Genomic DNA, 25,080 nt, shown 5'->3' with positions numbered 1-25,080 from the left:
TTCCAGAAATCCATGGCAAAAGCATCTGGCTATGTATCCATCTCTGAATCAGACACGAGGGCCAGCGAATATGACGTACTGACTGGCTTACATTGAGATCATGCTGCACCCCAAGTCAGGTGTGGTCAGCTTTACCAGAATCACAGGGATTGAGAGTTGGTAACAAAATGATTCCTCAGGGGGAAATCTGAGGGTAAGAGTATCAGAGAGCAATGCATGAAGTAAAATTAACATGTCAATTACACCATCCATGTAGACAGGTGCTAAAACTCTTAGCTTCCTAAGAAAAATCCTAGCTGCCCTTAGGTCTATTCTTTCAAGCTAGATCAGAGAGAGCTGTCTCCTAGCCCGAAAAGAGGTTGTCCTTTGCAGAATTGCTTTTACTGTATTGTACTATATTGGTATTTTTCCATCGAGTCTAAGGTGCAGCAGCCCTCTGCAACTTTTAACATATGTAAACCTGTCTGGTTTATTGGCTTGCACACAAAGGATCAAGTTCACACATGCATTAGCATAAGCAAAAGTATTTAGCTCCAAGGATTGGAGTGCAGAGGTGTGGAGAGATCCACTAGGAAGGAGACTCAGCTACCAGGGGCATCTCTCACATTGGCCTGAAGAACGTGTACTTCTATGAAACTGGATGAGTTGGGGAGGGGCTCCTGAGGTCTGCCAGGTGCTCTCTAGATAGGATGACTGTATACTTTAACTGGGACCCTTTTGAGAGTGAAATGGAGTGTTCGCAGGCATAAATAGACCTAAGGGCATATTTCTAAGTGGCACCAAGGAACCTAACATAATAATGCTCATCCAAACATATTCAACCTAAGGTACAATATTCCATGCTCACACAATACATCTGAATACATCAAACTCATTGATAGGTTTGGACAACCACTTTTATGGAATTCAGTGTTTGGGCATACCAATTATCTGTCATTGTGTTTTTTATCAGAACACTTAACAGTATCATTTTAATAAGCAGATCCTTGTGCGAAATTCTTACCTGATCTTAGTACCAAGGATTGTTCTTCCTATACCTGGATTTACTTGCATCTCAGGAATGTTGTAAATGGTGGGTCTGGCCAGGTTCCTCTTTCTGCCTCAGCTACTTGGGAAGTTTAAAGTGTGGCCTACCCAAAGTAAATGTGTTGTCATTGTGGCATGCACTTGCAGGCTCATTGCTAACTCCATTTTATATTCCCACCCTTGAGTTTCTTTCCCATAACTTGTCATTTACATGATCTTATACTTTAAGTTTTCTTATCACTTTGAGTCTCATGTAAAACCCAGATACTCCCCCAAACGAACTGCCTGCAGAGGTGCAGGGCCATCTCTTCAGTTGACTCCTTAAGTTTTTCAAGAGAATGTTGACTCTGCAGTCTGATTTGGTTGACCTTGAAATTATATGGATCTCTAACTCAAACAGATCAGCAGGGAGGAAAAAAAATGAGACAACTGAATTTGAATATTGATTTTATTTGATGATAGACATTTTTATCAAAGTTGTTTAGTTATGATCATTGCAATGTGGTTGTTTTTTTTAAAGTGAGCTGTTATCTTTTAGATATATACTGAAATATTTATAGCCTCTTCTGTAATGGCCAAGGCTGACATTAGACAGATAAGGAAATTCTCTCCTAGGAAATAGCAACAAATATTTTTGAACTAAATGATCGCCACACCCACTCACCCCCTCCCCTGGGAATGGGACAATAATCTACATTTTACACAAGGATCCAGCTGACTCTGATGCAGGTGGTTCTCAGATCTCACCTTGAGAAACTCTGCCCTGTAGTGATACTCTCTAGATGAGTGCCAGAAAAGCTTTGCTTACTCTGAGAGACCAGGCCATTTTCTTAGGATTTTATACACCTCTTATTCTTATTTCTAATCGCCGACAATACTCTCAGAGAATAGATTTGAGTCCTGCTCCACAAAAAGAGGACTCTATGGTCAGGTAAGCTTGTGATAGGCCATACACCTGCCCTGCTCTGAGAGTCAGTGCGATCATTACTTCATTCAAAAGTCTGAGTAGTCCTGCAATAAAGAATCCTGTTTAAATTTATCTGATCCATTATTTCCCAAACTGAACACAGAACCTTTTTTATGAATGTCTATTAATAGTTCCATAGAACACGTTTGAGTTGAAATTTCAAGCATACCTACGTTTGTTCATGAGGTTAAATTTATGTGTTCAATTCACCATTGCATTAACTGCCATTTCTCAAGGTACACCCTCTAATGCCTCCATGCTCTCTATAAAGAAACAGTAATATAAAGGACTGTTGAACTTAGAATCTGGAAACCTGTGTTTAAATATTTTTATCACCATTTACCAGCCATGTGACCTTGACTATGCTACTTAACCTGAGGTTCAGTTTCTTCACCTTAAAATTGAGAATAACAGCTCTCCAACCACTATATTTTGTGAGGGTCATAGATAACATGGGAAATTATTTACATCTGTTAGTGGTTTTAAATAATGTTTCTCCAAGGCATAGGCCAGAGTTGTTCATGAGTGGACATGAACCAGTTGTCTGGTCTGCTTCACAGCCCAGATTATAGCACTAACCCAACAAATAACCTGGTGACCATAAGGGAGTCCCGGTGCACACATTAAAACCAGCAGGTGTGCTCAGGGGTCTGTGTGGCCAACACCACCCACCCCTATTACAGATCTCTTTTGCTCTAGCCAGATCAGAAGTAGGAAGCCATCATTTAACTCTCCTTTTGTCTGTCCATGCAAATGAGACTAGACAAAAACAGGATTCCACAGCCATAGCAACCCTGATTAGCAGGATGTAGAAACCAGCTGCATTGCCTGCCAATGGACTAGGCATCTGGGATAATTGTCAGTGTCCTCTTTGCCCCTATTCCAGGATATTAGATTGCGGAATCATTGTCAATACACCCATCTGATGAAATTAAGCCCATGGGGCCTCTAGAGTTAATATCAGGGATGAATCTAAGAATGTACAGTAAGGCCTTCTTTAACAAAGAGGCAGGGAACTTAGGTCCCTGTCTAAATAGCTCTAGCTTTTTCCTGGAAAAAAGACAAGTTAGAGGCTCATGCTCATGAAAAGGCCTACGATTTCTGTCTGGCAAGTTTCCTCATTAAAACTACAGAGATAGTAACATCAATATTCATGTTGCTAAGGAAGAGATGACCCTGACACCTGCTTCTTTTTGTCTTCTAACTTTTAAGGGAATATTTTCTCTTTTACAGTTTGGATCATCTACTTCTTCTCTACCCAACGCTATTTAAAAAATGCGTAAATAACTATTAAGTGCATTACTTATGGCACACCCCCAGAGTTAAAGAAAAAAGTGCCAGGAAGCAAAAAAAAAAAAAAAAAGATTCTTATGCAATCACCAGTTTTTAAAAATTTGTTTAGTTAATGCTAAGAATATTAAGAACACAATATCCTAAAGAAGAGACAATTAAGAAAGTTTATTCTAAACAAGATTTTGATCATAAAAACGAGTGATTCAAACCTCTAAAACAGAAGAGCAAACAAATCTAGAATGCAAAACATATTTTATCTCTTACTTGAATTAACCTGAGAACCCCTAAACATTCTCTTCAAGAGATATCAATATTAAAACTGTGCAAAGAAACTGTACCCATAGTGTTTAAACCATAAACCCAATACTTGGTTTACATATGACGAAAATAAAACAAAAGCATAAAATAACATACAGTTTATAGAATTCAAAGAAAATCATGTGACTAAAAATCAGGTGCAAGAAAAACAATTAGGGAGAGGAGACATTTTATAAAGCAGTATCCTCTGATGAGATGAGGTCTACCGCAAGCCTGGCTGAACCCAGAGGCTCTGAACGCTGACCAGTCACTGATAGGAGGGATAAAGTGTGATATCTCTAATAGCCAGCAAATTAACTGATGCTCTGCTGTAATTTCCAGAATTAAAGCCAGGATAGTTTTCAGTAAGAAATGTTCTCCTTGAGAGCATGGCCAGCATATGGTTGAGCCGGGACCTGATACCAGAAAAGTGCAACTGCCGCTCTTTATTCAAGTTTCTAAATGAGTCGAAGTGGGGGGTGCCCCAGTACTTGGAATGCCCGGGAAAGACGAGGTCAGTGGCTCTGATGGAAGTCTGGGAGCCGAAGGAGCTTGCCACAGAGCCCTGAGAAGACAGAGAGGAGGAGGACTTCAAGCTGGAAGATCTCGACACAGACATCTTTGATACTGGGGACCCTTCTTTAGACTGGATTCCCTGAGAAAAGAGAATATTCTCGTCCACGGCAGTCTGGGTGGTGGCGGACATGACTCGAACCGCAGTTTGGGAACTTGCTGCCCTGGTGGCGACTGTGGTCTGGGTCCCAGCACTGGCTGTGGCGGTGCTGGTTTGTGTTCCCGAGTCGCTCACGCACACGGCTAGCACCTCCTCTCCTGGCTCTGTCTGAGTTGCGGCATCGGTCGTCTTTCCATCCTCTGGTGTGTCCTTGTGGCTGTTGAAGTAGTCTTCCTCACTGATGGTGGAGGACTCGGAGTCGTGGCGCCTGGCCTCCTCTTTGCCCTTGGCAGGCGCCCCACACTCCAGCTCAGCTTTCTTGGGGGTGCTCGAGAGCCTGGCCAGCCGCAGCCGCAGCAGATTGCCCAACGTGAGCTCCTTGGACAGTGGTTTCCGGTCAATTAGATGGTCAAACTTGCCGCTGATCCGAAAGCTGGACAGGAGTTTGGAGCTTATGGGCTCTGACTGTGCGTATAGGATTCGGAACTCCAGGTCAAAGTGTTCAACCACTTGGCCGGACAGAATGACCAAGTTACTGCTATTTAATTTGCCATCTGTCCATGTAAAACTTAAGGATTAAAAACAAACAAACAGAAGCTGGTAAGAACAAGCAACTTTAGTTTACTTATCGTCAATCTAAGTAATAAAGCCCAGACATCCTGCTAAATAAGAGTCATAACTCTGATGACAGCATACCCGCCATAATAGTGTGAATTCAACCAGCTTCAACATAGGTATATAATATACATATAGGTTAACATAAAAGTAAAAAGGCCAACTCTTTAACCAATACACTAAAATCTACCCATCCTCATCCTCGGAGTTTTTAAAAACCAGAATGGGCCCTCATTTTCTAAGTGAGGAAACTGGCTAGTGATTTCACAACGGGAAGCTAGTAGTAGACCCTAGACTAGGCTCAGTTCTTAAGAATTGCTAGTGCAGTGCTCCTTGCTCTCTCCTCCAGCATTGCCATTTTCACAAGGGAGACAGTACTGTTACTCTAACGATGAGGCTGATGCTGGAAGCACATAAAGAGCTGATAGTGGCCATGTGTCCTTGCCTGTCTAGCATCCCTTCTCCTTCCTCTGGTGACAGAACCCACACCCACCCTAGCCCAGAAAGCTCGAATCACAAGCAGGGAGAGCATATGACCAGGCTGGCCAGACGACCCTATCCCCTTGGATATGGGGATCTACCCAGAGTGGGCATGTGACCCAGCAAGGGCCAAGTAATTTTTCAAGAATTGATACCATTGCTAAAAAAAAAAAAGACTCTCTTTGGGAGACAGCTATTAAAGGTTGTACAAGAAAGCCTGGGCCTCTGCCTTCAAATGGAGAGTGTGACTGAGAAGAAAGACCAAGCAGAAAAAAGCAGGACTGGAAGACCATGTTCTGATACATTTATGGCCTCTGGATCAGTAAGACCGGAAAACCCTTCTACACTTCAAAGTCACGTGAGTCAGTAAATTCCATTTTGCACAAAGTCATCTGACTTAGCTTTGTGCACTTGCAATCACCCCACTGACAGAGAAAGAAGATTCTTTGGGAAACCCTCAATGAGATCATGTAAACAAGAGTGGGATTATAAAATGTCCTCAACAAATGGAAGCTACCTTCATCATTGCCACCAACCTCACCCTTAATGGTAGCATATTTCATTTGCAGAGAGTAGTTTTTACATTTTTATATTTTAGAGTAGCCAAAAACCATTTGGAGCTAAGTTTCGCTTATATAAATAAATCATACTTTGGGTGAAAATCTAGCTTCCTCCTATTATTTAAAAACTTACGAAAGGAAGTCTCAAGAAAAATTTGAATTTCGTTCTGAGCAAGGACTGTACTGTTTGAGAAGAAAAGCATCAAGAGTTTCTTGCTCTTACCACCTCACCGTCCACAAATCTTTGCACATCCACCTTTACCCAGGCTGACACGGAATTACCACTCAGGAATGTGCGTTTCCTCAAAAATGAGTTTTTCTTTTTTAAACCATGCAGACACACCTCATGCACCCCATCAGACAACCTAATGCAGAGGTGGCAAAACACACTACCTTCGAAGCCACAGCAGGAAAAATGACACGTCTTAACTTCTAGAGGTTGGTGTTAACCGCTCGTTATCTCCTCCCTTTACTCAGCTTCCCCGCACTCCACCAACACAGCACTGCCAAAGTGAAACTTCAAAGGACATGGATCAGCACTTTCTAGACTGAAGCACTAGATTACAAGGCTTAAAGCAAGGTGAAGGATTTAAGTATAAGCTGAACATTTGAGCTCTGACCTCCACACTGGTGTCCATGCCAACGACTGCCCTTACCTTCAAGTGAGCAGGGACAAGGAGGGGTCAAAATCTCCAAGGAACAAGACTCAAGAATGTTTCTGTCACCGTTAACCCCCAATTCATCCACTGCAGGCCTGGCTGAGGCTCGAATCTAGGACTCACTCACTGTGAGCTCTCCAGGCAAATTTCAGCCTCTGTACTTTAGTTTTGTGGACCACAGAGCAGGGGAGGTGATCACCACCGCAACCACCCCCTGTAGGAGGAGGCTTTGATTAACCTACTCACTCACATAAGTATCAGAATGCCTGGCCATAGAGCCTTGCATTGAGAGGAAAAGGAAGCTTTTACTTTTATATAGCATGCTCCTTCTGAAAAGTTTAAATTAATAAGCCTGGATGGGTGAGAAACTTACCTGTAGGAGCCTGTAGCCACACGAATGCCGTCAATCAATGTGAACTTCTCATGAACCTTCCCAACAATTTTAGTTCCTGACCTCGCATAGTATATATTTCCCGTAATAGTCCGAACTGTCATCAGCTGTTGGTGGAAGAGTGGAAAAAAATTAATGAACAATCCAGTGAGCAAATGATTAAGACAAGATTACAATTCTCAAATAGACAACTCAGTAACAACACTCCTGGTACACTAGCCAGATGATTCTTCGGACTCAAGTAATGCTACTTCGCATTTAGTCCATCTTCTCATATGCTTTTTTCTTATATTTATTTTTGATACCCTTAGTTCATGTGTACATGTGCTCTAAAAGGAGCCTCATTTTGGGGGAATACTATACAACAAAATCTAAGAAATGATTTTGAAACAAAATGTGGGGGATTAAATCATCAAAGGAAACACACTAGTAATAATATCTTAACAAAGGCTTAAAGAAGGTAAAGAGAGTCTCCAGCCATGCCACTCTGAACGTGCCCAATCTCGTCTGATTTCAGAAGCTAAGCAGGGTCGGGCCTGGTTAGTACTTGGATGGGAGAACACCTAGGAAGACAAGGTGCTGTAGGTGTAAAATATAAAAAAATAAGGGATTGTAAAATGACAAGGTCCTTGCAATCTGTTAGGTCACCAAGGGTTGCCTCACCTAAAATAAATACATAAAAAACAAATAAATAAACGAACAAACAAACAAATAATAAGAAGCTAAGTTGATATTCCTCCTACCCTTTTGTTTAATAGGATCACTAATAAGTAACAGCCCATCCTCACTTACTCCCACACCGTAATAGGTTCAGAGTACAAGAACATAGGACAAGCGTTCTCTAACATGGGACTTGAAGCAGAAAACACCCATTTCACATGTGGCTTAATCAACAATGTCACATTTCCTACAAATGTGCATTCACCCAAAAGGTACACTGGTAACACTCTGGTGCTATATACTGCATGTGCATGCATAATTATCTCTGTAAGATGACACACGTAAATGTATATACAATGGCATGACAATCTGCATTCTTCGGAGCAGATCAATAGATAAATATGTTTAGAAATCTTACATATTCAAATAAAATATTTAAGCTTTTTGTGACTCTCATTAATTCCACCATAAAAGCCCCTACTATTTGCCAAGCCTTGAGACAATAGAGGTATAAGGCATGCTATATAAGGCACGCTCTTGACCTTCAAGGACTAGACTAGAAGAGAGAAAAATAATGAATAATTAAAAATTGTAGCAAGACTAACATCATCCAGAGAAGCGAAATCTATATCCGCACAAATACTCATAGCATCTTACTCATAATAGTAAAAAATTGAAAACTGCCCTAATATCCTTCAGTAGTTGAATGGTTAAACATACCATGGTACACTCATACCGTATGACACTACTCAGCAACAAAAAGGAACAAACTTGGAAGAATCTCAAGGGCATTACGCCGACAGGAAAAAGCCAACCCAGGAAAAAGCTAATTTCAAAAGATCGCATACTATGTGGTTCCATTACTACAACATTCTCTAAATGATAAGATTATAAAGATGGGAAACAAATTAGTTGTTTCCAGGGTTAAAGATGGTGGGGGCAGGGCACAGAGAAGGGAGTGGACGAGACTATAAAGGAGTAGCATGAGAGAGATCTTAGTGGTCATGGAATAGTTCTGTATCTTGGTGGTGGTGGTTACACATATGTACACGCGATAAAATGGCACAGAACTATAGACACACAGTGTACCAATGTCAATTTCCAGCTTTTGCAATTATAAGTTACATAAGATGTAACCATTGGGAGAAACTGGGTGAAGGATACCTGGAAACTTCTTTGTACTATCTTTGCAACTTCTGTGACTCTATTATTATTTCAAAATAAAAACAAAAGGCAAAACAAAAAAACTATGACAAGACATACTTACTATCACTTCTGTGGTATTCTTACCGAAATGCATAATTTGAATTTAACCATGAGGAAACATGTGACAAACCTAAATTCTACAGAAAACTAGCTAGTATTCTTCAAAAGTATCAATACCCTAAAAGACAAAGAGGGAAGAATGGTTCCAGATAAGAGGAAGCTAAGGGGACATGACAACTAAACGCCAGCTATGGTCCTGAATTGGATCCTGGACAAGAAACAGGGTTTTCATGGAATGATTAGTGAAATTTATAAGATCTTTACATTAGATAATAGTATTACATCAAGTTTATTTCTCGATTATCAAATATGTAGAGATAAGACGTTAATTAACATTTAGAGAATTTGGACAGAGTATTCATGAATTCCTTATATTGTTTCTGTAACTCCTTTATAAATCTTACACTTTCAAAATGGAAATTTAAATTAAAAAGGAAAAAAGCTAAGAACTTCCGTGGTGGTATGCATGGAGCTGGCGGGGGAGGGCTTCCTGGAGGAGGTGATGATTCCTAAGCAGAGCTTCAAAGGATCAACATATAATAACGAACATAAAAAATACCACATATGGGCAGATTCAGGCATCATTCCATACATCTTTGCCTTTGGACTTATCTGAATGTTGTGCAGGCCTCTGTGATTGTGGCCGAAGTGCTTCTGAGACCTGCACACAAGGTTCCCAGACAGGACACCCGAGCCGCAGAGCCGGGGTCTGGGAGGAAGTCAGCCCCCACGGGGTAAGGCACACGATCACTAGCAACAGACATGCCTGAGTGAGGGAAGCAACCAGGGAAGATGGTGCGGCCCAAGGAAGGAGTTAAAACACAACAAAAATTAGTGAGGCCAGAGGTACAGACCTCCTTTCAACCTCTCCTACAGAGAATCTGGACACCATAAAGGCAGCAACCAACAGTGGGCAACTGAGTCAGCAAATAGTATTCCTAGATTTCTGTCAAGTAGATGAATCAGAGCCAATCACCCGATCAAAGTTGTGACCAAAACTCTGTGATTTTCCCGCTGCTAACACTCTGCCTCAATTACAGAAAGAGCGCCTTGAAATTAAACACTAACACCTTCGATTCCTCACTGGGCTCTATGTGAGCAATCACAGACTGAACATTTGGCTAAGGGACAATGCGCTCTTCCATGCCTGACTTGCATTTTCCTTGGGTCCACCTGATCTCATTTTTTTGACTGTTGGGTCACATGGCTGGCTTGTTTCACTGGGTCTCCAAGCTCTAATCCTACCTCCATCAAGAGTTGCTCTATAACACTAGTGACAAGTTAGAAAACTACCTAATTAAACCCAATCTTTGGTTTCCTCATTTGGGAAAACAACCAACAAGAACTCTGTAGGAGGAGCTAAATGGCCAAAATTTTGCAAGCAAACTAAATTGCTTAATAACAAGGTGGTAACTTTTTGTCCCCTATGCAGTAACCTATAGGACCAAAGCCCAAATTCCAGAACAGTACCCAAAACAATGCATGGCTCATAGTAGGTGCTCACAGATAGTGAACTAAGTTGATGAATGCTCAATTTACAAAAATGGTGTTAATAAGTGGGACTATTTTTCTGGCCTCTTTCCACTAAAGAGATCAAGCTAGCTGAGTTGTATAACCTTACATTTAAATACTTAAGTTCAATTACTTTCATGCTCAAAGCAAAGAAAATATGAAGTCTAATTTTATAATAATGAGAAATGAGAAGCAGCATGTGATAGTGATGGCAGATGGGAAATCAAACCCCAGTCCCACTACTTTCTAATTGTAGACATTGGGCTCTCTGTGTCACCACTTCGTGATCTAAAACATAGGTAGAATGCCACTTACCCAAAAGGGCTGCTGTGAGGATTAAGTTTCATAACATTTGTTAAGAGCTTCATAAATGGTGGTCTTTATGATTAAAATTGGAGTTTACTAGCACTACAGTCAAAAGTGGCAGCTTCCAGGGCAGCCTCTGGCCACCAACAGGAGGCAGCATGACATGAGGGAGAAGCCAAAGTTTGAATTTCGACTCTGTCATTTCTCTTCTGTGAGACTTCAGGCAAGTCGCTTTGCTCAGGGCCTCGGCTCCCCCTCTTGTAAAGGGGATACCACTTCCACCTGCCATGTAGACAGGTCCTATTTCTGACTGTGGTGAAACCAGAATACAAACCTTTTCCTGCTCAGGATGAACTTTCAGATCCATGCACATATCCAAAAACTGGGAAAGCAGAGAATGGTCCAGAAGAACGTATACAGCAACTCCCTGTTTCCGACACATTTCCTGCAGGTCTCGGAAGATGTCGATGTCTGTGAAGACGTCCATCACCACCGCGATCACCTGCAGGGTCAGGGAGAGGAAGAGCAAGCTGTCAGCCCGCAACACCACCACCTTACAGCTCCTCGTCTGGACTCTGGACCCCATCTCAGAGGTGGGCCCCACCTACAGTATCACTTCCTTCTCCTTCTGCATATCGGTTTTACCCTCAACGTGGACTCTTTTTTATGTCTGAAGACAGGCCACTGTACTGTATCCTACAAATCTGCACTTGGCTCAGCTAACCCTCCCCCCAAATGCCTCTCAGACGCTCCCCTCCACATTGGCAAATTCCTAAAAAACATATTTGTTTTTTAATCAACTGCCTTGCCCTCCTATGAACCTGTTCCATTCAATCTCTCTTTCTTTACTAAAAGCCCCATCTTACAGGATCAGCTCAGACTAGCAAGCTGACTAGGCTCTGTGGCTAACACACTGTCATCTTAGGCATGTTGCTTCCCCACTGACTCCAGTTTTCTATGTCTGTAAAACAAGTAAATAAAACTTTAGATTCCCTCTGAGGTCCCTTCTGGGTGTAACATTCTCCAAATCTATGAATTTTATTATTATCTGATTTTGGATCATAATCTCCGATTTCTTAGCACCGTCGACACAGGCCCACTCCATCCACCACCAACTCAGGGCTTGAAACCAATCAAACCAGACAAGCGGATTCTTCCACTTCTGCTTTGCTAACGCTGATACCACATATTTGTAATGTTCTGCATCTTCCACAAGTCAGGATCCCAGTAAATGGCTTCCAGAGCACCAGCCCCGCTATGTAAGGTGGTCTCTACCGTTTTTTGGTATCTGTCCACAGTGCAAGCCCACAGGAACAAGAACATCGAAATATGTCCTAAGGATTCTGCCCTGAAGTTTGACCAGTCCTATCCTCTCCCCCAAAACATGGCTCCATTTGTGCCTAATACATTTTCCACACTTGACATTAGACTACAGTTCATGAGCTGCCTCAGCCACGTGTCTTTGGGAAGATAATGGCTATTTCGAATGTCTTGTTTCCTTACCTGCAAAATAGGTTTGTAGTGAGATCTAAATGACATGTTACATGAAGTTCAAAAGGTATCTTAAGTATCTGTTCATTGATTTGCTTTACCAGACCAGAGTTTGAACTGTCCGGACAGTTCTACATAGGGAGGCATCTGCCAGCCCCCAGCTTTCCTTGCTAAAGAGAGGCTGTTCCTCCGCAAAGCCTCTAATCACACCCTCTGCAGGTTTAAACAGTGGCCCTCAGCTAATTCCTGGCATGGCTGTGGGAGTGTCAAAACATCCAGCCTTAGAAACAAGTCTCTGCAAACTGAGTCAGAGCTGGGGGTGTTAGCCACAGAGACTGATCCCTAAAGCCAAGGTTTGGAGCCCTTTCATAGTCTGACGCTGTAAGGGCTTCTCCTTCCTCTCAATAGTAAAAACACATTTCTTAGAATCACATTAACTTTTTTTGAATGGTAAGGTAATTTATTTACAGATCTCACATCTACGGGAGTAGAGGCATTTGAATGGAACTGATTCAACCTCTATGGCCCCAGAGGGCCCAGGACAGTACCTAAAAGTCACACTTACCCCATAAGTATTTGAAGGTTAAAGAAGAAATGCAGAGACAGAGGAAATTTTGCTGTCTTTCTCCAATACCCCCAGTCTGGTCTATCAGGACGAGGGGCCTTGAAATGCCAGCTCCTGGGGAGTCACTGCTATGAAGGAGTCTGGGAAAACCAATTTAACTCTTTGGCTGCCTGTCCTCTTTTCTCCCTTCCCAATATTGATGAAGCTTCAGCTATGAGCTATTCTTGGTAAAGGGAACAGAGAAACCCACTAGGCACAATGATTTAAAAAATAAAAAGTGTTCTTTCTAAATTGGTGGCATCTTCAGAAGTTTATATCCTTCAATGGGTTTTACACATCCTACTTTGAGTTCTATCTATCCCATTCATTCAGGTCATATATTACAGTGGCTAAAAGGCAGAAAAGCCTGGGTAAACAGGTCCCAAGCTCTGTGGCTTACCAGCTATGTGACCCTGAGCAAACTGCTTCACGTCTATGAGCCTGTTTCCTCCTCTGGAAGATATGGATAATAATAGCATCTACGTCAAAGGGCTGTTGTGAGGATTAAATGAGACAAAGCATGGAAAGGACTTAGGCATGATAATGATGTTCAATTATGCAGCTAGCACCTCTTCAGAGTCTACTGTGGGCTGAACCCTAGTACTAGGTAGAAAGGTAGTTATAAAGAATTTGACCTAGACTCAACTTATCTGCAAAGAGAGGAAGTGGGATGCAGAGAAGCAAAATGATACATACTGTAAGAGGCAATTAAACAAGAGGATCGTGTGGGGGGTAGGGAAGCAGTGAGGCATCTTCCCTGCAGTGGTGGACACACTATAGGCGCTCACTGTTTACCAAAGGTCAGAGAAGGGCTCCTGAAGGAGATGGCATTTGAGCTGAATCACAAATAAGGACAAAATTTGAACAGGAGTGAAGTGAAGGGGAGGGCATTCTGGGAGGAAGCCATGAGATGACAGGAAGAGGTAGGAAATGATGAGGTATGCACCAATTCGGCTGGAACGTGGAGTATGCACGAAAGGGAGCAACAGGACATGACTGAGACAGGTGAATGAGCAAGATCATAGAAGGCCTTGAATGCCAACCAAGGAATCAGTATCACACAGGCAATGGAGGGAAGGTGATTTTAAGAACAGTATGATGAATTCAAAGCGATGACTGTAACAGGACAGAAGGAGCTGATACTGGGAAGAGCTATGGGTAGGTTGGAAATCTGGCCCCACACCTCCTCTAACACAGGGCCGTGTAACCAAAGTGCCTGCAAAACAGTAGGTGCTTAGATACTTTTTAGGCTCAGCAAACATTTAGGAGGACTAAAGACACAAAGGAAAAAATCAGTGAGAGAGGTTTTGAGGATGGAAGCAATGAGGTCACAGAGTTGGGAAAGGGGCTTTGGGAAAGCCAAGCAATAGGCTGCATAGGCTGGAAGAGGAAAAGAAAGAAGGGTGGGAAGAGGCAGAGGGAGATTCAGGTTTACTCAAACAAGAAACTCAGAAAAAGAAACAAACTTGAGAGAGAGGCTTCAAAACTGATTTTGGGGTTGCAGTAAAACCTTCATAAAGGGTTTCTGCATGCAAAGGTATAGGAATGAGAGCGAAGCTCACAAAAGAAAGCTAGAGGAACACACAGATATCTGCCTGCCTCTCTCACTTCTCACTATTGTTTCAAATATTCAGCGAGCCCACCAAGAATGAGGCATGGTGTTGGGCATTAAGGACCTAGGGTCAATCCTTATCCTCAAGAAACCCAGTCTAATGAGGGAAACAAGAGACAAGCCAGGGGAAACAGTGTGATGGGGCTGATGAGTGTACACCCATGGTGCCATGGGGACAGAGACCAAGGAACCCAGACCAGCTGGCCAAGTTAGCGAGGGTTGAAGAAATGCTAGAGGCAGGGACCTAGGAGCAGGGCCCACAGTATAAATCACCTTCCAAACTGAATTTAGATTAACCACTCAATAAAACAACTCTATAAACAACGGCTTTGCTCGGTAGTGAGTAAGCATCTAATTTGCTACTGGTTTCATTGTTTGGTTTAAAAGCCTCCACCTTTCCTGTGTACTGAAAATAATTGGATTTGAACACTGGGGTGTTTAGAGGGTGGATGGAGGCATTTCTTCCCCTGTATCACATCCCCTCCTTTCTCACTGGAGCAGGACTCTTAATACTTCTGCAGGAAGAAGAGCCTTACTCATGGAAGCAATCAGTCCTTCTCTAATCCTTCCTTCCTTCAAGACCCCAACCGTGCTTCCTGTCCATACTCTCCCTCCTTAGCCCTACGGGCCCCACACAACCAAGCCCTGCAGAGCTGAACCAGACCTGGGGCTTCCCAAATCTCTGAGGGGAGTCCCTTCAGTGAGCTGAGCAATGACTTATTTACTGCTTTCCAAGGCCAGATACATCTCTTAGGTCATGCTGCAGACTGCTGGGCCCTAGACACACACCTGGACTTGAAAGATGGCTTAGAAACCAGTCACTGCTCCCTCCCTGAGGAATAATACAGGGACAAAGGAGAGACACATCAGGAAGACGTGCATCCCCTTCAAGTGCCCACATGGTCACTGGGAGCACTGCCCTGTCCCAGCCCGTGCTGCACAGAGCCTGCCCACTTTCTTAGGGCTAGAAAGCTCTGTACGTGGTAACTTTTGAGAGTCTACTTCAGGGTCAACACCCATCTGCAACTCTGTCCTGCCTGTTACCCTACTCTCTTCCTGCATTTCTCTAGCCACATCTGGAGCGGCCATACCTGTGTCCAGTCCCACATCATCACGACAATTGACAAAACCCCAAGCCTTTCCCCCACTTACCAACTATCCCTTGCTGATATATACTCTGTGATCTTCATGGTTACACAGAAGCAATCACTGTGCTGTCCCTGATCTCTGGGAAGGGCACAAATCCTTCCTGTTTCTGCTACTTTTCACATAGAACTGGAATCATTTCTATATATTTTCTGCATAAATGCTCTAAAGAGATATCTAAAGATTTCAGAACCCATTAACTGTCATCCTCAATTTACAGATGAGAAAACTAAATCTTGGAGAAGTCAGGTAACTCATTCAAAGTGACACACTTCAGCAAATGTAGGAGCTGGAATTTCAGCTCAGGCCTGTGTTGACGCCAGAGCTACAGTGAGAAAGTGTTAACTATATATTACTCCACACAAGTCTAATAATGTTCAGTCTTCAAAAGATTGGGCTTGAACTAAATCCTGAAAGAATCAGTAGAGTATTCCAGAAAGTACATGGGATCAAGCCCATCACAGAGGATGACTACTAACATGCAATAATTCACAGAGCGAACACCAAGGAACCTGCAACTCCCTAGGACACTGGGCAACTCTCATCTGCAGGTGATACTGCTGACTAATTCAAAGTGGACTAAATCAGGATACCTTGGGGAGCAAAGATGTTATGTGAACAGGCTGTACAATTAGACCTGGACACGGATCCTGGCTCTTCCACTATCAAGCACTATGTATCATCTAGCAAGTTACATAAGTTCTATTAACTTCTATAATATGCAAATAACACCGCCTATCTTGTAGTGTTTGGGGGTTCAGTCAACGAGAGACTCCATGGAAACATCTGACAGTTCCTGGAACATAGAAAGCCCTCGTGTGGCAGCTAGTCGTATTCTTAGTCTCAGTTCTGCCACTATCTTGGGCAAGTCATTCTACCTGAGTTCAGTGTCCTCCAACACAGCCCTTCCGGCTCTGAAGTCTGATTCAGACACTGTCAATGGACTAGTATGGGTCCTGACTGGGCACATGAGCAGCCTCAAGGGGCCACTCGTCAGTCATTCCAGTTCTCATTCCAGTTCTTCCTCTACGTGAAGCAGGATATATGTGTCAATCACCCCTTCCTACTGCGCCTCAGTTTCCTTCCCATCCCCTCCACAGTCATAAAGCAAGGACATGTGTGCAACATGCTTGGAATTCTACCAAAGTTCTGAGCACATTCAAAGACGCGCGAACCTGTACATTGGTCAACATGGCCTATCTGCTGAACTCCTCACGCTGACCATATGACACCCAAACTCAATTTCCTTCAATTCCCTTGGGCTCCTGCCACTTCTTCTGGAGACCCTCTTGCTAAAAAAAAAACAAAAGATATATTTTCTCCCAGTTTGCAATATCTTTTAATAGATCAGAAATCCTTTCCTTGGCATTTCTTTAAAAATTTTTAAATAACTATCTTGATGATATCTTCAGAGTTTAAAAACAAACAAACAAAAAAGCAAATTTCCATGGCAAAACCTAAATTTGTTTGTGTGTGTTCTCTAGATTTCATAGGCTATTATAAAATTGACAATTTAAGTATCAGATTAAAGCGCTGATGGAGCCTCCATCGGCAGAGTGGTACAATGCCTCTTCAGGAAGGACGGGCTGGAGGGAGCCAGTTTTTCACCAGCCTGTGGAGGGACTGACCACACACACAGCTGCATTTTCTCTGTACTGTTCCGGCATGAAGTACAAAGGTATGCTGGACTTTTAGAAAGGGAGGGAAAAGTATCAAGAGGTGTTTTTTGGGGGGAGGGCTTATTATTCTATCATTCTGAGTTATTTTTATTGCTCCTGCATTGATCAATACAGTTCTAAACACTTCATAACAGATAATAGACGTGATCCTCATTCCCTCAGAGCCACAGGGTACTCCACTGTGTAGAAGGGTCAGTTCACTCACCAATCCTCTGCTGACGGCTGTTTGAACTCTTCCAGTCTTTTGCTATAATAGTGCTACAACAAATAGCCTATTGCATATGTGTATTCATATTTTTGCCACCAAATCACAATCTAGAGTTTCCATCATTTGCATAAGGATTTTTAAGAAGTCAGTGTATACCCGCTACTTCTTTTTCCTGAGAACTTATCCTATATCCATAAAGGGATCAGAAGACAGTCCTGTAGCTTCTCTACTGTATGATGGCTCCTAGGTGAAAAAAATAAGTGAATGAAATGGAAGACAGAAAATGGAATGGTAGTTGAAAGGAGCTGAGAAGAGGACAGACTTGGGAATTATTTTCAATAGGTATGGAGTTTCTGCTTGGGAAGATGAAAAAGTACTGGAGATGGGAGGTGGTGACGGCTGCACATCAATGTCGGTGTACTTAATGTACATCTAAAACTTGGTAACTTTTGTTATGTATGTTTATATTCTACCACAATTATAAAGAAGAAATGAAATGGCTGAATATTCCGAAACCTTCAACCTGACACATAAAATCAGAAGGAGGGGCTAAAAAGCAGCAGCCATCCTTAGTCTGATGGGTTACATCTTAAAATGATTCACCAGTGAGAACTTCTAGGCCAGTAATTCTCAACCAGGGGCGATTTTGCCCTCAAGAAGACATTGTGCAATGTCTGTTGACATTTTTTAAAATTGTGGTAGAATATATATAACATAAACTTGCCATTTTAATGACTTCTCAGTGTACAATTCGATGGCATTGCTCACATTCATACTGTTGTGCAACCATTACCACTGTTATGTTTCTAAAACTTTTCCATCACCTCAAACAGAAACTCTGTAACCATTAAGCAACGGTTCCCTATTCCCCATTCAGGAGACATTTTTGAATGTCATGACTATTTTGGGGGGTTAGGCTTCTGGCATCTAGTTGGGGGGCGGGGGGGCTAGGGGTGCCGCTCTACACCCCACAACATACAGGATTGCTCCTAGTGAAAAAGAATTATCTAGCCCAGGATGTCAGTCGTGGCAAGGTTGAGAAAGCCTGCCTGGGTTGATATGAGCATCCAGAACAGGAACTGATCGCACTGCGCAGGTTCTATTCTAACCCAGAGGAGGGTTGAGCAACGTCACGAGGGCCTTAACTCAGATGCGTCCACATGCACACCAGGGGCCTCCAAAAGATTCCTCAGCTGCCACTCCTCCTGGCAGGGCACTTGGTCAACACAATGACGGCTTCTACTAATGCTCAGGTTATCAAAAGGATGCCGAAGGGCGAGGTCACAGCAAAAGTGCCTCTTTGGAACAAAAGCACATAGGCGATAGGCAGCTGGTAAGAACGATGGCTCTGGGGAGTGTGGGACCTCGGTGAGATGAGCTTTGCCCATGAACTCCCATGCAGAAAACAGGAACAGTCCCACGGCCAGAGCAGAAGTCCATGGCCAAATGAGGGCACGCAGCTCTTCCAGTGAGGTTTCCACTCCAACCTGATTCGTAGGGGCCAGAGCCCAGGCAAACACTGATTCACATGGCAACAGAAACAAAGAACCAAATGACTCATCAAACAAATACAGTAGTATAGGGATAGATTCTGGAGTAGGTCTGTAAGGAGAAAATCCGATATAGTTCAAAATTACTCTAAAAATCTCTTTGGAAGCAAACATCTTGGCTCTCGAAAGTTCAAAACAGTCAGTATTTCCTCCAGCGTTGGTGAAACTCTGCTGAACATGAGGTCAGCAGTCAGACTATATGCAGAAGCCATGCTGTACATAAATCATGTGGTCTTTTAAATGGTGTACCTCATTCAGTGTGGCAGAATGCCCACACTTTGAAAGGCGCAACAGAAACTGAGCCAGCAGAGGGACTGGCAGATTCACATCCCCAGTCACACCCACTCCAGGACAAGTACTTGCTGCATGAAATATTTCATTATCTTCCTTCCTACCTCTCCCCATCCCCTGCCCCAAGTGCATGTAGCTCAATGATCAAAAGTACATTATGATAGGTTTCCACAGTATCTCCTGAGCACCTATTCTGTGCCAGACGCATTGCAAGCCACAACCAGAACTACCCCAGAACTATCAGTTCAGGCTACAAAGCCAGGATTAGACACCACCATTCACTAAGTGACCCTGCTTTCTTGTGCTTGTACCCTGACTTCTTGAGAAAAGATAGATTTAGTACTGTCATTGTCATTTTCTTGTTCATAGGATACTTAACGTGAGAACTAAAAGTCTAAATCTTAAGAAACTGAAAAATCTTGAGTTTGTTGAAAACGAGTGGAGTACCAATCCATCTTCATGGCAGGGAGGGCATGTGGAGCTGTGATTAAGGGCATGGGCTCAGGAGCCAGGCAGACTTGGGCTTGAGCCCAGCTTTGTCTCACACTGACTACATGATCTTGGACAAGTTACTTATATTCTTTATGCCTGGTACCCTAACTGTGGCCTCTTCCTAGGGTTGGGATGGTTAAAGGAGAGAATCCAGGTTAAGGGCTTAGCACGGAAATTGACCCCTTGTAAGTGCTCAATCATACCATCAGGTGCTTTTGCCATTGCAACACAGATAGGGAACAGCTTCACATCTCATCCTGAAATAGCATGAGACCTGCATCTTCACAGTCCTCGCTGTCATGGGTACTAGATTTAAAGGATATGGGCAGAGTGACACAGCCCCTCTTGTGTACACAACACACACCTCTACCTGTGGTCAAAAATGACTCCTTATCTCCACATGGCACAAGGCAGAATGTGGTGGTTAACAGATGCTGTGCCTCAGTTTGAGTCCCAGCTCCATCATTCCCTCACTGTGTGACTTCGGGGCAGCTAAACTTCCCTATGCCTCAATTCCACCACTAGTGAATGGAGATAACTGCACCTCCCTCAGGATTATATGGAATAGTGCCTGGAAAAAAAACATTATGTTTGTTTGTTTGTTTGTTTTTAATAAAAGAGAGAGTCTCTGAGATCTCACAGTTAGCAAGTCTCAAAACCAACTCATCTCCCCATCCCTAGCTTCAGGCTTATTCTTCTTTATTCTAATTTGGTAACATCACTGCCTACTCAAGCTAAAAAGTCTCAGTCTTCTTCAACTCTTTCTATACCTTTTTCTCCTTGGCCTTGCCTACTCTCCTGTTCCCACCCTCGCTATCCTTCCAGGCCATCTAATGACCAAGTCCTGTCAATTCTACCTAAAATTATTTTCCTACCCCCATGGTCCGGGCCCAGCACTGCCTTAGCACACCCCTCTGTAACCTAGCCTCCTTCATGGTCCCACCAGAAGTACTGCTCAGTAACAACAATCTGATCTTGCTCCTCTCCTCCCTCTAAACCTTTGATGGCTCCCCACTACTCCTTGAAGTAGTGTGCAAAGCTCTTGACGATCTAGCCCATCTCCCCCATCAGCCTCCTCTCCTACCATTAACCCTCACAAACTCTCTGCTCCAGCTGTGAGGAACTTGGCTGTCCTCCCAGGTCCTTTCACGCTTCTCGGCTTGTCCCTATCATTTGGCCTGGCAAGCCCCACTCAGCCTCCCGGACCCAGCTCAAAGATCACCACCACTCCTGAGGCTTACTTTCTTCAGCCCATCACCCACTACCTGTTGCAACCTCCTGACTGCTTCCCACCAGCAGACTGTCAACTCTGAAGAGCAGGCAAGGATCATGCATTTTACCTGTGGCTCCAGCCCCTGGCACAGGCTCCAATACATAGTAGGCACTGGATAAGCAAGTAATTAGGCACATGACAGAGATGTTGAAAATACTCATCAGATTTAAAGGTACCACCTTTATCAGTTAAAATCACCAATGTTCCAAATACAGAATCTCAAAGATATGATGTATGGCTGGACTAGGGCACAGAACGGAACAAGAGGTTCTACCCAGGAATGTCAGTACTACATCAGTACTACAGAATGTCCCCAGAACAAAAGACAGCCTTAGCGCTAGCCAAGAGTCCCTTCTAAGGCCAGTATATAAATTTATAAAGTTTCCCTCTGGCCTTGGTTCCAGTGCCCCTTCATTACCACTAAAAATTAGAGCTAGGCAAGAGCCTAGGGCAATCCCTTTATCTCAAGGAGACATGTTCATTACTTTTCTCAAGTTCCAAGTGCCCAAGTTCTCGTCCTGGAGGTAAGCTTTGGGAATGCACGCTTATCCCACAATCGAACATTTTCCCATCTTTTTTAACCTCACTGAACTCATAAGTGCCTGCAGCATCAAAAGGACCCTCGGCACACTCAAAGCACTGCAGGGCTGATAGTGGAGCCCACACCTACTCCCCCAAAGACAAAGCATTAGCCTACTGTACCCACTACTCGCTACAACCCAACAATCCGGCAAAGAACAGGCAGCATCAGAACAGTGAGGAGATTTAGGGCTTGGTCCTTAACTTGGCTATTTCAATCAGATTTGATGCACAGATATAACCCACAGGTACCATCCCCAGCGAGTCTTACCGTGGCCTGGGCAGACAGCCAGGAAGCTGAGCACTGCCAGTCAGCAAAAAAGGTGTCTACCCCTACAGTTTTTTTAACCTGCCCCACCCACCTTATGTGCTGCACTCTTCTCCCCTGACCCCGCAGTTAGTTACCCAGCACCCTGCTGCAGTCTCATCCTGGCTGGCACCAAGACAAGACCTCCCACCGCACCCCAATACCATGTTACACTAAGCCAGACAACTGCACCAAAACCCAAGGTAAATAGAGACGACATAATGCAGGGGTGTCTGCATTTTAGGAGGCCTCTGCTAACTGAAGCCTAAGGAAAAGCAACCCTCCTGTCCCCACAGTTCATAGGAGCAGTTTACTCTCCTCTCTGCGGTAGGAGGGATCAGGGCAAGGCTCTCACTTTGCCACTCTTGTACGTATTTGCTTTCTACGACATAAGACACGTGGAGGGGCCTAGCTAGCAATAATAGATTCCTAATGTTCCAGAGTTGTTTAAGGACAGTTTCCCAGGAACTTTCCCCTAGGTAATGACCTTCTTAGGTAATGCAGCTCCTAAGAAGCCCCTGAAAGTGCGCTCTACGGTTGGCTGACTTGGGCAAGGAAAACTGGCAATCTGGTTTGATTGAACTGAAATTAGCCATTGGAAATATTTCTGCTCCTCTCTCTCGGGGGATGTGAATGTTAGGAGTTGGAACTCGGGCGCAATTCGCATTCTTGGCGACTGAGACTCCTCCCACTCTCCCCTACCAGAAGGTTCGAGCGGGGTACTGGGCATACGAAGGGTAAAGAGCAAGATGGGGGCGAGTCGGGGACCCCCAGGCCACCGGCCCGCGCTCCCATGAGGCCTGTTTCCCATTTTTGAAGAGGGTCTTCCGTCCCGAGACCGAGGAGTCCCGAGGGGCCGGGGCGCATTCTTGGCGACTGAGACTCCTCCCACTCTCCCCTACCAGAAGGTTCGAGCGGGGTATTAGGGATACGAAGGGTAAAGAGCAAGATGGGGGCGAGTCGGGGACCCCCAGGCCACCGGCCCGCGCTCCCATGAGGCCTGTTTCCCATTTTTGAAGAGGGTCTTCCGTCCGGAGACCGAGGAGTCCCGAGGGGCCGGGGCTGGGCTGCTCACCTCTCGCGCGGAGCGGAGTTGCTGGCGCAGCGCATCTTTGCAGCCGTGCGGGCCGCTGGCACCCGCGCCGCGGGGCTGGAAATGCGCCTCGACGCGCGTGGCGCCGCGGTAGGCGCCCCGGTAGAAAGCCGGCCAGCCGAGCTCCAGCAGCGGCGGCTCCAAGTCCGACTGCTCGGGGAAGTAGGTGCCGGACGAGCAGTCGTGCGATGAGCCAAAGGAGTCCTCGACTCCCGCCGCCGCGCCCTCTTCGCCCGGCCGCTTGGCCGCGCGCAGAATGGCGCGCACCTCGTCGGGGTTCAGGAAGCGACCCAGGCGCTCGCGTCGCAGAAAGGCCGCGAAGGCGTCGGGACCGCCGGCCACCAACTCCTCGAGCGCCAGGCGCTGAGCTTCGCTGTACAGCTCAGCCGGGTTGGGCGGCCCGCACGGGGACAGGCAGGCGGCAGGCAGCTCGTCTAAGCCGTCGGAAAGGAGAGCCATGGCGGTGCTCCGACCCACCGAGATCCGGCGTGCGTGGACCCGCAGTCTTCTTTATAAGCACCTTTGAATCAAACCGGCTCGCGCCATTGGCCGCGCCGCCCCGCCCCGGCTCTCCCATTGGCTGCCTTCTCCTAACGGCAGACTCCGGGCGCAGCGCACGCCGCCACGGCCCGCCCCTTGACGTGTATTGGCTGCCCCGCTGCCGGCCCCGCCCCACGCCTCCGCATTGGCTGTCAGCAGCGGTCGACACGCCCAAGCTCTCGTTTGGGGTTGCTTCGCGGAACTTGAATGTGGTGATTCTGTACCTGCTCCGACGTAGCCGAGGCTTGGATCCTGAAGCTCTTCACAGTCAGCCACAGAGAGGATGGGCCTGAGTGGCTGCGCGGCCAGGGGCGGTGGCACAGGCAGCGGAGCCCGAACTGAAGCCCGAGAGCTCAGCCCCCGCCATCCTAGCGCGCCCCCTCCTGGTTCGCCCTACAGCACTGCCCTGCAAGGCGCAGGGCGGTCAGACCTAGGCACAGGGAGGAGCGGCTGGCGCCAGCTCCCAGGCTCAATGACCGCGCTGCTCCTGGGCTCTCAGAGGTTGGGCGTGACCAACCATGTCTCCTTTATCCCTTGTGTAGCTTTCTCTTCTCTCACTTCATCGTTTTTTGCCTGGTAAAACCGAAATCCTGGTTAACCTAAATCTGCTCTCCACCTACTTTCCACCTGCACCCAGGCAGCCATACAATACTGGGGAAAAGAAAACATAACCAGGCTGACTGGTTGTGCCTTAAGTTTATCATGTCAAGCGGGCCCTTAACGTCGCCTGCTAGCCTACATTTCCCTCATTCACGCTATCTTTAACTCTTATTCTTAGACTTTCCTTCCTCTTTCACTGAGAAGCAGAAACAACTCCCACATTCTCCCACCGCTTTAACCTACCCACCCTCACCTCTGCCTACGTACTGAGCCTTCTGTTACTACTATCAATCAGCTTAGCTGTCCCTTGCATTTAGGCCCCACCTTTCAGACCCTCTACTGCTAACCTGTCTCTCCAGTAATTCTCTCCTCTCTCTTGGATCATCATTTCCTTTCTTTACTGGTTCATTCCTATCAAACATGCTGAAATATTTTTCATCTTAAAACCCTCTCTCTCGACCCTACATTCCTCTGGAGCTTCCTCCCCATTTCTCTGCTAATCTTAATAGCATAAAACTACAAATGAGTTTTCTACACATGCTGTCTCCAGTCTTCCTCTCATTCTCTCTCCAACCCCGTTCAAGTGTGTGCTCCTTCTGCTCTACCAAAACCTCTCATCAAGGTCATCATGAGCTCCACAGTGCTAAAACCAATAGTCAATACCTCGGTTCTTCCCATCCTTTCCCCATCCCCAGCCTGTTTGTAAAGTTTTTCAAGCCTAAGTGTGGGGCCTTCCATGTGTCCCTGCTCTGGCATCCAGTGTCCAGAAGAATCCAAGAGAACATTCTTTCCATTTTCTTTCAGGACACCAACAAATGTCTGCAAATGACAAAGACAAGGACCATGGTCTGGGGCTGTGCAACACACAGCTTGTTAATGCTTTTATTGCCTGAGGGAAAAAGTGAGAATA

The 25,080-nt window shown here is 45.0% G+C and overlaps 1 protein-coding gene across 1 annotated transcript; it reads right to left on the bottom strand.

The window, feature by feature from the left end:
- Nucleotides 1-1,456: 1,456 nt before the first annotated feature.
- FAM83D (family with sequence similarity 83 member D) lies at nucleotides 1,457-23,536 on the bottom strand. The gene is made up of 4 exons (XM_006921813.3): nucleotides 23,013-23,536; nucleotides 11,040-11,207; nucleotides 6,944-7,068; nucleotides 1,457-4,824 (listed from the first exon to the last, which is right to left on the bottom strand). Exons 1-4 carry the CDS (start codon nucleotides 23,487-23,489, stop codon nucleotides 3,852-3,854), a joined length of 1,743 nt encoding a protein of 580 aa, XP_006921875.1. The 5' UTR covers nucleotides 23,490-23,536; the 3' UTR covers nucleotides 1,457-3,851.
- Nucleotides 23,537-25,080: the final 1,544 nt, after the last annotated feature.

The sequence above is a fragment of the Pteropus alecto genome, unplaced genomic scaffold (assembly GCF_000325575.1).
Source record: "Pteropus alecto unplaced genomic scaffold, ASM32557v1 scaffold45, whole genome shotgun sequence".
Classification (NCBI taxonomy): Eukaryota; Metazoa; Chordata; class Mammalia; order Chiroptera; family Pteropodidae; genus Pteropus; species Pteropus alecto.
The sequence above is the reverse complement of the archived record's forward strand: the minus strand, read 5'-3'. Positions and strand labels throughout refer to the sequence as shown.

Excerpts from the sequence above, each read along its gene's own strand:
- FAM83D (XM_006921813.3), bottom strand. The coding sequence starts at position 23,489 with ATGGCTCTCCTTTCCGACGGCTTAGACGAGCTGCCTGCCGCCTGCCTG. Across the intron at positions 11,208-23,012 it reads AACTCCGCTCCGCGCGAGAG|GTGATCGCGGTGGTGATGGA; the intron begins GTGAGCAGCCCA and ends CTGACCCTGCAG. Across the intron at positions 7,069-11,039 it reads TTCATCCTGAGCAGGAAAAG|CTGATGACAGTTCGGACTAT; the intron begins GTTTGTATTCTG and ends TTCCACCAACAG.